The sequence below is a fragment of the Podarcis melisellensis genome, assembly GCF_964234715.1.
Source record: "Podarcis melisellensis genome assembly, chromosome: 13".
Taxonomy (NCBI): domain Eukaryota; kingdom Metazoa; phylum Chordata; class Lepidosauria; order Squamata; family Lacertidae; genus Podarcis; species Podarcis melisellensis.
Window position 1 is genome coordinate 394736 of NC_138545.1, and position 12066 is coordinate 406801.

The 12066-nt window shown below is 55.4% G+C and overlaps 2 protein-coding genes across 4 annotated transcripts; one reads left to right on the forward strand and one right to left on the reverse strand.

The window, feature by feature from the left end:
* Nucleotides 1–2356: 2356 nt before the first annotated feature.
* MED11 (mediator complex subunit 11) lies at nt 2357–5129 on the reverse strand. The gene is made up of 3 exons (XM_081884891.1): nt 4959–5129; nt 4611–4741; nt 2357–2824 (listed from the first exon to the last, which is right to left on the reverse strand). Exons 1-3 carry the CDS (start codon nt 5098–5100, stop codon nt 2687–2689), a joined length of 411 nt encoding a protein of 136 aa, XP_081741017.1. The 5' UTR covers nt 5101–5129; the 3' UTR covers nt 2357–2686.
* A 153-nt stretch (nt 5130–5282) lies between these two features.
* On the forward strand, nt 5283–11880 carry LOC309354632 (uncharacterized protein). Of its 3 annotated transcripts, XM_081884884.1 has the most exons (9): nt 5283–5375; nt 6835–6928; nt 7370–7445; nt 7682–7755; nt 7993–8223; nt 8746–8808; nt 10457–10553; nt 11546–11618; nt 11705–11880. In XM_081884884.1, the coding sequence occupies exons 1-9, from the start codon at nt 5285–5287 to the stop codon at nt 11734–11736; spliced, it is 831 nt and encodes a 276-aa protein (XP_081741010.1). In that variant the 5' UTR covers nt 5283–5284; the 3' UTR covers nt 11737–11880. The 3 variants fall into 3 exon arrangements, with proteins under 3 accessions (XP_081741010.1, XP_081741009.1, XP_081741008.1); XM_081884883.1 differs by lacking the exon at nt 5283–5375 and having other exon boundaries at nt 6025–6928; nt 8746–8788; nt 11705–11867; XM_081884882.1 differs by lacking the exon at nt 5283–5375 and having other exon boundaries at nt 6029–6928.
* Nucleotides 11881–12066: the final 186 nt, after the last annotated feature.

The following is a 12066-nucleotide window of genomic DNA, read 5'->3' on the forward strand; positions in this document are numbered from 1 at the left end:
TAATGAGATAAGAATCCAAGGTCTTTGTTCAGACCAGGTCTCTCCATGGTTTTAAGTTTGGTAATAAGTTGCAATTCAGGTGTTTCTCCCCTCAGCCAAGGAATCCCAGATAAAGGCCAAACGGGAAGAAGAAGGAATCCAGAAGAAAGAAGATTTCCATACAGAATGGGGACATGATGGGGCTTCCCTTAAAAACCATTGTAAACTACAAAATACAAGAGCAGGATTAATTGAAATGGAAGCAAGGCTACCTTGCAAGAAAATTGAGAGAGCAATTTAAGGAAAAGGTGTCAAGTGGGAGGGCAGTTTCGGAAGCGATTTTGGAAGAAACCCTGGAAGGGGGGAGGGAGGTCAAATGGGGGTTTGATGTGTGGTTATTGTTAAGCTGAAAATAAATAAAATTTATTTTTTTAAAAAGAAAGACCTCAGTTTGTGCTTCCTCTCACTTCGGGAGGCCTTCTCCGCTCATCAATTTCCTCCTCTGTGGTAATGTATTCTCCTTGCGGGTTTTCTTTTGGATCATGACACAACCATCAATGAATGATGTAGCAGATCCCACCACTAACCAATTGCCGTAATTTGGAGTGGACTCATCCCAGTAACTGCCCCCAGTGAAATATGGCACCACCAGGGAACATGATGCCAAGTCAATGAATCTCTCCCATTTGCCCCAGGCTGTCTTGTGTGAGGGAAACTTCCATTCAGGGAGTCTCGGGCAAGAGTTCATCAAATGAGAAAAGTTTTATTTTCAAAAAGAAGAGGCTTGTGAAACCAAGTTGGGTCGGGAGATGCGTTCTTTCAGGCAGAAGTTAGCTTATTCAACTAAATATGGGAATGTCACAGGCAGGATATGCACACCTTTCCTTAACCTTCAGCTGCTAAAATGAGCTGCTACACTTCAGGTAAGTAGATGGTCCTGGTTCTAGACTGGGTGGGGGAAAGCTCAAATCGGTTTCTGTTACTTCCCTCTCGCTCCTTTCCTTAGTTATGGAGGTGTGGCAGTTCAATCCTTTTAACCAGACCAGGTTCCTTCCCCTCAGCCTCCCCCCCTCTCAGCAATGCCCCTCCTGAGGCGTTTTATTTGGGGCGCCAGACCCAGGGGATCCCTCGGCCCTCTTCTTTCTCTCAGACCCCTGGAGCCTGTCTCCCCCCCCCCCCCGACTCAGCCCCTCTTCCTCTCTCCTTCTTCTCCTCAGGCCAGAGCCACTTCTCCCTCAGACCAGCCTCTCCTCCTCCTCCTCCCTTCCTCCCATCTCAGCTCCAGCCTCAAAACTCCCTCAGAAAAGGCGCCTCTCATCTTCCCGCCAAAAGGGCTGGCTCCGCCCCCTGGGGGTCCCTCTGGGTAGCCAATCAGAGAGAGGCTCCAGCCCCCTGGTGGTGTTTCGGAGGCACTGCAGCTCCAGACTCTGCCAGGCTCAGCTGTCCATCACAGCAGGGCTTTCTGTTCAGTCTCCTCTGGACATCGAAGTGGTGGCATGTCTTCCCTATAGCCTCTTGTCTGAATTACACCTGGAAGAAACGACTCACTTGTCAATCACCGTTCTGACTTCCTTCCTGGACTGCAAACACTGAAAGGCAGGAGTAACCAGGCTGATAGATTGCGCATAAACCCCTCCAGTTGCCTGCACATTTTGTGTGGTCACTTTCCTTCTCGGAGGGCTAGAGGCTTCCTTCTCCTTTCCTGAAGGAAAGCTCCGAGTCTGGAATACGATGAAGTCCAGCCCTGACTCCTAGCTAGACTTATCTATGCTTGCTCAGTGAACCTTTCTATTCTCCTGACAGCAGATCAATTCCTGCCTCAAGTCTCCCATCAAACCCATCCGTTGAGGTTGTGCTGATGGCCTGGAAAAAACAGGGGAAGTTCCTGCATTGTGTGGGGCTGGTCTAGTTGATCCTTGGGGTCCCCTCCAACTCTACACACCTATGATTCCATTATTCTTGGGGTCTAGCCCTCCTAGAGATATAGTTTGAATATTCCACCCACTCCCTCCCCGCCCACATTTTTCTGGAAAAGAATGGCTTTGGGGAAAAACAGGGAAAAAAACTGGTTTCCCCCCATTTTTTCTCCAGGTCTTCCAATATCTAAGCCCTCCCCAAGTCTTCATTACAGTGGGAGAACTACCAGAAGGCCTTTGGAGTTGGATCAGTGTCTGGGCTGAAAGACGGGAGTGGAGAACCAGAGAATTGGAGAGTGGGAGGGACCCCAAGGGTCATCCAAACCAACCCTCTGCAACGCAGGAATCACAACAAAAGAAACCCAGGCAGACGGCCACCCAACCTCTGCTTAAAAACCTCCAAGGAAGGAGAGCCCAGAGGCTGCATGGGGTATGCCAACACTGAACTGAGCCCACACTGGTTGCCCTTCTGGCAGATCTCATTTAATGAAAATGTGCATACCGCGAATCTGTTGAAAAACTAACAAATGTTTTGTGAAAAAAAATTGTGGAAACGCTTCATAAATATCACAAGTTTGTTCCAGGAAAGACGCCAAAGAGGAGGAAGTAAAGCTATGAAACTGCAAAAGGCGACAGAGACGTTGCTGTTCCTCTTCTGCCCCGCAGGCAGTTTCCACCGCCGTCCCTGCCAGGCGGGCTGCTCAGAGTCCTTTGTCCAGAAAGAGCAGCCTGGCGAGTGCTGGCGGCCAGGAGGGGCCACCCGGGAGAGGCCTCCCCTGGGCGCCTCAACCTCACTGCTCCAGCATCTGCTCGCAGGTCCGGGAGACTTCTCCCAGCTTGACCCGGGCGTAGTCGATCCTCTTGAGGGCCATCTGGCAGTCCTTGCGGGCCGAGTAGCTGGAGCCTTCGTGGGGCTGCCCTGTGGCCACCTGGAGGGAAGAGGGAAGCAGGCTGGGTGAGAGGCCAGCTGGCAGCTCAGAGGAAGGGCCTGACCCCTTGCCGGTGCGGTGTAATGGGCAGAGTGTCGGACTAGGAAGCGGGAGGCAAGGGTTCAAATCCCCCCATGGGGAGCTGGCTCCAGGCACCAGGCCCATCACAGACCAACTCTGCACTACAAAGACGTCTGCAAACGTGGCACGACAGCTGGCAACATCAGCCATGTGGGAATCCCTTGCAGACGACGGCCGGCCGTGCCTGGAGACAGGCAGGTTGCGCCTCTCTAGCAGTGACCAGGGGAGGAATGGGGAGCGCAGAGAGAAGGAACGCCAGGGTGCAGGTGCAGGTGCAGCAGCACAACCAGGCGCCTTCCTTGCCCCGGCTGCAACCGGGACTCAAAATTAGCCAGGCACATTATGCTACTGTCCAGACTGCGTGGAGATTTCTGGGCAAGCCCAGTTTAAAAGCCTCCGCCTTAGTCCATAGTGAACACTGTTTCCGTTTCCACTGTGTGTGTTGGAAGAGCAAGCAAAGGTCAGACAACACAATTGAGATAACAGAATAAAAGAATCAAACAGACATTCCGTGGTGGTGACCAAACTCAGGTTTAAAGTGGCCTTTTGCGCCTTGCTTATTATATACCTTAGTTTCTAAAGCTGGCTGCCACAACACCTGTCTCTTGCACATCGGTCTCCACAGCCCCAGCAGGCGATGTAACGCTCTGTGCTGACTTCACCCCCCGAAGGTGGGATGCCAACTCCTCAGCTGTGAAGTTCACTGGGTGACCCTGGGTCCATCCCTGTCCCTCTCAGCCTGGCCTACCTTGCAGGGTTGGTGTGGGATTAAATGAGAACTAGGACCTGGGAGAAGCCAGGGTTTGAATTCCCCACTCGGCCACGATAAAACACACTGGATGCGACATGGGGGGGGGGGCTGTCCTGCCTCTTTCAGCCTCTCCGACCTCATAGTGCTTAAATGCAGAACAGGGAAAGCATGTAGGCCACTTTGAACTCCTTGGGGGAAAAGGTGGAATAGCAGTGCAACAAGGAAATAATGTCGATATATAAAGTTCTGCTTGGTCCCCTGCAACCTGTTTCCCTCCCCTTCCCTCAAACTGTGCACAATGTCTCCTTTTCAAAGAATGGTAGAGCTAGAAGGGATCTCGAGGGCCATCTAGTCCAGCCCCCTGACATGCAGGAATCTCACCATGCCGTCCCCCATCATCCCATCTGAAACCACACGGGGTCTGGCTTAGCTTTGCAAGTCACTTTTTGATCATCAGAATAGTCTTGCAGCCGCCGCCGCCCCTGGAGGAGAGCAAAGGGGGACCTTCCAGCCCAGCCTCAAGTTCTCACACTGGCCCACAAGGTGGGGAATCTGGGGGCAGGATCCGAGCCCAAGAGCAGCAATGGGCCCTCCTGCGGTGAGTTTCCAGCCACTGGTAGCCAGGAGCACCGTTGCTGCCTCTGGCTGTGGAAGCAGAGCATGGCTGGCAGCCACAGACAGCCTTTCTCACCCCATGAATTGGCTTCCTCAGCTTTTAGAGCCACCCCACTTGGTGGCCCCGGCAGCCCCCAGCCCAGGAGCCCCAGGCAAGTCCTCCGAGCTCGGAGCATCCCTCTCCAGGTACGGCAGGTGAACGGGGGACTTTCCCCCAGCTGGGTAGGCGGACAGCAGGAGCGTCAATTTAGACACATCGCCTCCGTCTCCTGTTCTTGTTACTGCGGCTTCTGGGGTGCTGGATGGGGCCCCCCAAAAGAGCCAGCCCCGCCCACCCACCTGCGTGAGGTAGCGGATCTGGGCGGAGAGCTCCGACTCCACCTTCTGGACGGAGCCCATGAACTGGGAGGTCTGGCGCTCCAGCAGGCTCCAGTTGGGCTTCTCCTTGGACAGCTCCAGGATCACCGTGCCTGCGGGGGGGGGGAGAGGGGGTGTCAGTGGTGGGCGGGGCAGGCAGGGGACCCTCAGGCGCAGGGGGATTCCCCCCAGCTCCGCCCACGGGACCGCCTGGCCCCGCCTGCTCCCTAAGGCCCCGCCCCAGAGGCCTCTAAGCCCCGCCCCCAGAAGCCCCCTCCCTCGCAGAGCGCAGCTCAAGGCCCCGCCCCTCGTTCCCCAGGCCCCGCCCACCCGCGCTCTGCATGGCCGCGCCGATCTCTCGCTCCAGCTCCTCCAGCAGCCGCAGCCGCTCGTTGGCCAAGCCCAGCCCGTAGGCGCCCGAGCCCGACACGGAGGCCGCCGCCGCCGCCGCCGCCGAGGAGCCCGCCGCCATCGCGCTCTCCGCGCCGGGACGCCTGCGCATGCGCCGAGCAATCCGGAACTACGCCTCCCGGCGCGCCCCGCGCTCTCTTCCGTCGGGAGGCGTGCGCATGCGCCTCTCTCAGGCGAGGCCTTTAAATGCCTCGCTTCCGCACTCCGTCTCCCGTCGTGCACTTCGTCACGCGGTGGGCGGGGCCATGCCTGGCGCGGGCTGGCGGCAGCACGTGCGCGCGGAGCTGCAGCGGCGGGAGCGGCGCGCGCGGGGCCTGCGGCTGCTGCTGGAGCGACGTGAGAGGAGAGGGCCCGGGGAACTCCCCGCCACCGGGCCGGCTGCGCTGGGGTTCTTCCCGGGGGGGGGCTCGGTTGGGGTCACCCTGGTCAGCGGGGCGGGGTCACATTCCCCGCAGGGCAGCCCGCCGGGGCCAGCTGGGAGCTCCTCCCTTCATCCTGCTGCCTCTTGTGGCAGGGAGCTCCGCCGCTTTAGACGCTGCAGGAGAACGCCTCTCCCTCCCTCCCTTCAGCCTCATTGGCTGCGCCCAAGTTCTGCTGGGACCGACGGGGGAGAAAAGCTTTCCTCTCTCCACTTTCTCCAAGACACTAATAATTGTATCAGGTTCCATCATGCTGCCCCTTCCTCACTTTTTCTCTTGACAAATAAGCCCCAAAGGCTGCAACCTTCTCTCAAGGGACTTGCTCCGCCCCCCGATCACTTTCAACCTCCCCGTCCGTGACCCCCAGATGAAGGGCAGCATAGAACATTAATAAATAATAACAATAACTTTGGCGGCCCTTTTCTGAACCTTTTCCAACTTGGCTGTATCCTTTTTCAGGTGAGATAACCAGAACCGCACAGAGTTATTCCAAATACAGTCACACCATTGATTTGCATAACGTCCATAATTATGCCAAGGATCCCTGGTGTGGGGATTGGCCTTTTCGGAGTCTGAAGATGTTTTCTGGTTAGACAGAAACCCTGGGAGGCTATAAAGCAGGGCAGAGAGGCGTGAAGCCTGGCAGGAGTTTCAAGGGCCGGGCAGAAAGGGCTGGAGGGCCGCTTCCCTGCCATAGAGTCAGAATAGGATCTTCTTGGCTCTCTGCCTGGTGCAGAATCCTGCAACTGCTACAGCAGCCCTTGCCTTCCTGGCGCCTTCCAGAGGTTGTGGGACTACAACTCCCAGCAGCCACCAAGTGGGTGAAGGCTGAACCACAGCACCCACTGGCTGGCCTGTTTCCTTTGCTGTGATTTCTGCACTGCAGCGGGTTGGGCTGGATGACCCTAGGGCCCCTTCTGCTGGCAACCATTGCCTTGAACATCAGAGCCACCTGCTGGAGGGGCCAAAGTGGGGGCCCCGAGCCCAGCGTCCTGATCTCACAGCAGCCAGACAGACGCCTCTGATGGGAAGCCACCTGGCAGGATTCGAACACAAGAGCAGCTCTCCCCATGATTTCAAGCAAAGGGCCTTCATTCTCGCTAGTAGCCACTGACAGGCCTGTCCTCCGCTGCAAAATTCCCCGATTCTCTTTTAAAGCCGTCCAGGCCGGTGGCCATTTTGCTGCCTCCTGTGGGAGGGAGTTCCGCAGGTTAACGGCATGCTGCATGAAGAAGCTGCTTTCTCTCCCCAGCCTTTGGAGAGGCAAGCGGGGCAGTGGAGGCCTAGGGTGCGGCTGCCCTTTCTAAAAGCCCCTTTGCCCAGAGACCCCCTTCCTTCCCAGCCCCCTCCTGAGACGCTCCTACTTGCTCTTCCAGATGAAAAGCTGTATGGCCGCCTGGATGCTCTGCAGACCCTGCTGGCAGCAGCAGAGGAGGGGGCGCAGTGGCCGGCGGCTGTGGGGTCCTGCCGGTGAGTGCGCGGGGTGGGGTGCTGGCATGGGGGGAGGACGGGCGTTTGCTGAACTGGGGGGTGTCCTCTTCTGGCTTTTTACTTCTTTTTTTATACATTTTTATTGATTTTTTAACATATCAGTTCCAACAGTCATACAACATATTTTCTCATAACACGTTTTAGACTTCTGTCAGCACCTCTGAAGATTTTCCATTCTTTATCACTTATTCTGCATTTCATAATTTCTATATTGCGTTTAATTATCCTTAACTAATAATTCTTTTCGTAGTCTTCTAATATTTCAAATAATCCACCTTGCAAAACTGTTCATCACAATTACTTTTCAAATAGTTCATATGTTGACTCCAGTCCTCTGAGAATCTCTGATCCCGCAGGTTTCGAATCCTACCTGTTAGTTTATCTAATTCTGCCTGGTCCCCCTCTTCTGGCTTTTCCCAGGCCCCCCCAGGAAGTGGCCTCCCTCCGGGTGCAGCAGGAGATGGAGCTGATCGAACTCCGGAAAGAGAGAGAGGAGGTGAGTGGAGGCTTCGCGAGGGCCTGGATCGGGGCCAGCTCCTGTGGCTCCGTCGGATTATGGAATTGTGGGGCGGGAGGAGCTCCCCAGGGGTCATCTAGTCCCACCCCTTGCAGTGCTGGAATCTCAAGGCTGACATCTCCCACAGACAGCCACCCAATCTCTGCTCCCGGAACAAAAAGCGTAGGGGTGCAAATGCGGGAGAGAAAGGAATAAGTGCTGCGCTTGCTTTGCAGTTGCACCAGCGGGTCGCCCTCCTGACGGACATCCTGAGGGAGGCGGAGGCAGAGAACAAGGAGCAGCGGGCAAAGTAGGAGTCTTGGTCTCTCTGGCCCCCCAGGTGTGGGAGGGGAGGGGGACTCGGCCTTTCAAAGAAGCTGGGTGCAGCTGGTTCGCAGGCATTCCAGCAGCTTTCCTTCCTCCGTTTCCCCTGTCTTTGCTGCAAAATTCACCAGGAAGCCCACAAAACGGCAGGGGTTGGGCTGGATGACCCCTGGGTGTCCCTCCTGGCTTTCTCTAGGATCCAGTGCTTTCTGCCCCTCCGCAGGACGAGGCGCCTGGCCCAGGATCTGGCTGCCCTGACCCGCCGGCACGAGGAGGCGCAGTGCCAGGCCTGGGCGCTTTCCCAGGAGGCCCAGGGGCTGCGCCAGGAGCTGGCCGAGGCGCAGGGACTCATGCAGGAGGCGCGGCAGAAAAGGGAGGAGCTGGAGGTGCGCTGGGTGCGCGAGAAGGCGCTGGAGGCTGGCCGCCTGAACCAGGCCAACGAGCAGCACGACCGGTGAGCAGAGGGAGGGGCTCTGTCCGGAAAGATGCTCAGGCCGGGGGCTGGGGAGGTGCAGTCGCATCACGGAAGCCGAACGGAAGTCCATTTGACTTCCAAAACATTCGGGAACCAAGGCCCGGCTTCTGATTGGCTGCAGCAAGCTTGATACAATACGATAATCTTTATTGTCGTTTTCCCATACAGAACAACGAAATTGAAAAATCTACATAAGACATTCAAAACCCAACAAGCCTGCTATCCCAACCTGGTTAGCTCCCTAAAAACGGATACCCCATTTTTAAATACAATATACTCCCATAGAGACTCCTTACAATGCGTTTGGAGCCCCGTCAGATGTCCGGGTTCCAACCAACATTCGCAAACCAAAACACTCACTTCCGGGTTTGCGGCGTTCAGGAGCCAAAACATTGGAGTGCCAAGACATTTGGGTTAGAGTTCATCTGCTGCCCTCTTTGCACAAGGCTTTTCTTCCCTGGAATCCACTGCAGCCCCGACTCAGTCTCTCTCCCTCCCCAGGTATCAGCGGAGAGTCCGGCGCCTCCAAGAGAAGCTGCAGGAGGCGAGGGAAGCCGCCGGCATGTGAGTCCGTCTCCTTTTCCTGAGGGAGGGCGAGGGGGTGTCCCTCTCCAGTGAGGCTGCCATCCCCACTCGGCCTTGAAGCTCCCTGGGCCACTCTGGCATGCAGCGCGGAGTTGAACTGCGGAACTCCCTCCCACAGGAGGCAGCGGTGAAAGGGGGAGACGAGGCAGATTCACGGGCCATCGGTGGGTCTGCTCCATCTCCGCAGTTGGAGGTGGCCGTGCTTCTGAATCCCAGTTGCCAAAGCCGCAGGAAGAGAGAGTTGCTCTTTCACCCGGATCCTGCCTGCGGGTTCCCATGATGGGCATTTGGTTGGCCACTGCGAGGCCAGGAGGCGGGACTAGGTGGCCCCCTGTTGCCCTGACGCAGCCATGGTGTCCTTGTGGAACCTCCAGCTCCAGAGGCAGTCCACCTCCATTCCTCAGTTCTTGGGGGCATTTGGCCCCTGGGAGACAGGAGGAGAGGCTCCCCTTGGGGCCTTCCATGGGGGTTATCAGTCCTGGCAGAAGGTTTTGAGGTGCCTTGCTCTCCCCGTTTTGTGATAGAGAGGACAGCTGCTCCAATCCTGCCTTATAGGGAGGGGGGGGAGCCATTCCCAGCTCCAGGAAGCTTTGGGGTTGGGCTGCTTTGAGAAGGGAGGTGGGCATTCTGCACCTCGCCCTTCATCATGGTGCCAATCCGAGGAGTCCTGGAGGGCCGCTGGCTTTTCCCCAACCATCTCTGGACCCTGAGCACCTCTGATTTTCAGTGGGGAAACCTATGGCAACCCCTGAAGCTTCCCATCCCTTTTCTATGGACCAGGCCCTTCAGATTAGTAGTAGTAATAATAATAATAATAGAATTATCCTGTTACAGATAGGTAGCCCTGTTGGTCTGCCATAGTCAAAACAAAAAAAATTCCTTCCAGTAGCACCTTAAAGACCAACTAAGTTAGTTCTTGTATGAGCTTTCGTGTGCATGCACACTTCTTCAGATCTGAAGAAGTGTGCATGCACACGAAAGCTCATACCAAGAACTAACTTAGTTGGTCTTTAAGGTGCTACTGGAAGGAAGAATTATCCTGTGTCAGTCACGCTGGGATCCTGCGTCTTGGCTGACCGCTCTGTGTGCATTGATCCCGGGTCTGGTCCTTATGTCTTAAAAAATAAGAGAGCAGCAGGATAAAAATGCAATTAATAAATCACAGAACTGAAAAGCTGGAAGGACGGCGAGGGCTCTCTGGTGCAGCCCCTCCAATGCAGGTATTGCAACTGAAATATTCATGGCAGACGGCTACCAAACCTTTGAATTATTGTTAAAAAATTAAACTTGTGTGTTTTTGCAACACTTTAAGTTGCCTGTTTTTTGTAGACCGCTTAGAGATGTTTTTAAAATGTAAAGCAGTATTGAAATCACTCGACTGCTTAAAAACCTCCAAGGGAGGAGAGTCCTAGATTGAACGTTTTGTTTTTCACGGTTTTAAATGTTTTCAATTTCCCTCTGCGGGGAAAGCAGGGTGTCATTTTCTAAGAAGAGCCAGTTTGCAGAGGCTAGCCCTGCCTTCTGAGCAGCAGCTGCCTTTGCTCTGAAAGCCCCCCACTTTTCCTTAGGAAAGGGGGGCACCCAACTGCCTGCCCCCAACATGGTCTGCCCCTCTCTCTTGATGCAGGATTCCCAGGCCGGCAGCTGCAGAATCGTCTCCCAGCGACAGCACCTTCAGCACGTCTTGCGAGGAAACCAGCGCAGAAGGTGGGAGCAGCCCAAAGGTGGGTGTGGCGGGGGGGCATATTTAGTCAAGTAATGCGCGCCCCACCTTTCAGGCAAGAGATTCTTCCAGGGCGGAAGGTTTCTAGGAAAGCATCAAGCTGCATTTTCATACCATTTGATCTCGGTTTATTGCGATCTTGGAAACGACCAAGGGGCTTGGTAGACGTGAGCCAGAGGTGTGACGCAGCAGCAAAAAAGGTGAATACTATCCTTGCTGCAGCAACGGGAGTCGAGTGTCCAGATCAAGAGAAGGAATAATACCGCTTTATTCTGCCTTGGTCAGGCCCCACCTGGAGCCCTGTGTCCAGTTCTGGGCATCACAATTTAAGAAGGATGTTGACCAGCTGGAAGAGGGCAAGCAGGATGGAAACCAGGCCTGATGAGGAATGGTTGAAGGAGCTGGGGAAGTTTAGCCTGGGAAGGAGGAGAGATGAGAACCATCAAATACCTGAAGGGCTGTCCCAGGGAAGATGGAGCAAGCTGGTTTTCTCCTGCTCCCTTAAAATAAGAATAATAATTTATTATTTATACCCCGCCCATCTCACTGGGTTTCCCCAGCCACTCTGGGCGGCTTCCAACAAAATATTAAAATACAGTAGTGTGTCAAACATTAAAAGCTTCCCTAAAGAGGGCTGCCTTCAGATGTCTTCTAAAAGTCGGGTAGTTGTTTATTTCCTTGTTATCTGGTGGGAGAGTGTTCCACAGGGCAGGTGCCACCACCAAGAAGGCCCTCTGCCTGGTTCCCTGTAACCTCACTTCTCGCAGGGAGGGGACCGCCAGAAGGCCCTCGGAGGAGGACCTCCAGAGGAGAGGACTTGAGGCAATGGCTTCAATTTTCAAGGAGATTCCAGCTAACGTCAGGAAGAACCTTTTTCTTTTGTTGGGGGTCTTCAAGCAGTTTGGGTGGCCGCCTGTCAGGAATGCCTGAACTGTGATTCCTGGGGTTCCCCCTCAATCCTGCGGTTCTTAGCGCTCCTTCCCCTCCTTCTAGGTTTCAGAAGCAGGACCAGCAGAGTCCAGCCCCCCTCGGGCCTCATCCCCTCTGGCTCAGCGCGCAGCTGCAGGTAGCCTTGTCCCTCCTTCCCGGGGAGTCCGTGGGGCAGCAAACTTCCTCCAGGTCCTTAACTTGGCCCCCTCTTTCTCGCCGCAGGTCCAATTCCTGAGGCAGCCCCCGCCCCGTGAATGCAGCCTGGCCCTTTCTGAGAATGTCTGCACGGCCATCGGTCGGCTTGCTCAGTGGTCACAGCACGCTTGCAATGGCACCTTGATTCTTTACCTGGTCCTCACGTCACGGAGAGCGTGCTGGTTGTGTGAATTGCTCAGGAAAAGGGGGCTAAGCCACACCCCACAACCCTGGAGTCTACAAGTTTTTGGGGGTCAGGGGTAGCATGGACTCAAGCCCCCCCCCCCCAGGGTTGGGCGGCTACCAAAAGCCCCACATAGCTCTTCTGCAGGTGAGGGTCTTCCTTCTTGCAAAACTTGGGGGTCAGGGACCGTCTGGCCCCACAGCGG

Coding starts and splice junctions, on each gene's coding strand:
- MED11 (XM_081884891.1), bottom strand. CDS start 5,100: ATGGCGGCGGGCTCCTCGGCGGCGGCGGCGGCGGCGGCCTCCGTGTCG. Junction 4,742..4,958: donor CGCGGCCATGCAGAGCGCGG/GTGGGCGGGGCC, acceptor CCCCCCCCGCAG/GCACGGTGATCCTGGAGCTG. Junction 2,825..4,610: donor AGATCCGCTACCTCACGCAG/GTGGGTGGGCGG, acceptor TCTTCCCTCCAG/GTGGCCACAGGGCAGCCCCA.
- LOC309354632 (XM_081884882.1), top strand. CDS start 6,678: ATGCTGCATGAAGAAGCTGCTTTCTCTCCCCAGCCTTTGGAGAGGCAA. Junction 7,446..7,681: donor TCCGGAAAGAGAGAGAGGAG/GTGAGTGGAGGC, acceptor CTTGCTTTGCAG/TTGCACCAGCGGGTCGCCCT. Junction 8,224..8,745: donor GCCAACGAGCAGCACGACCG/GTGAGCAGAGGG, acceptor CTCCCTCCCCAG/GTATCAGCGGAGAGTCCGGC.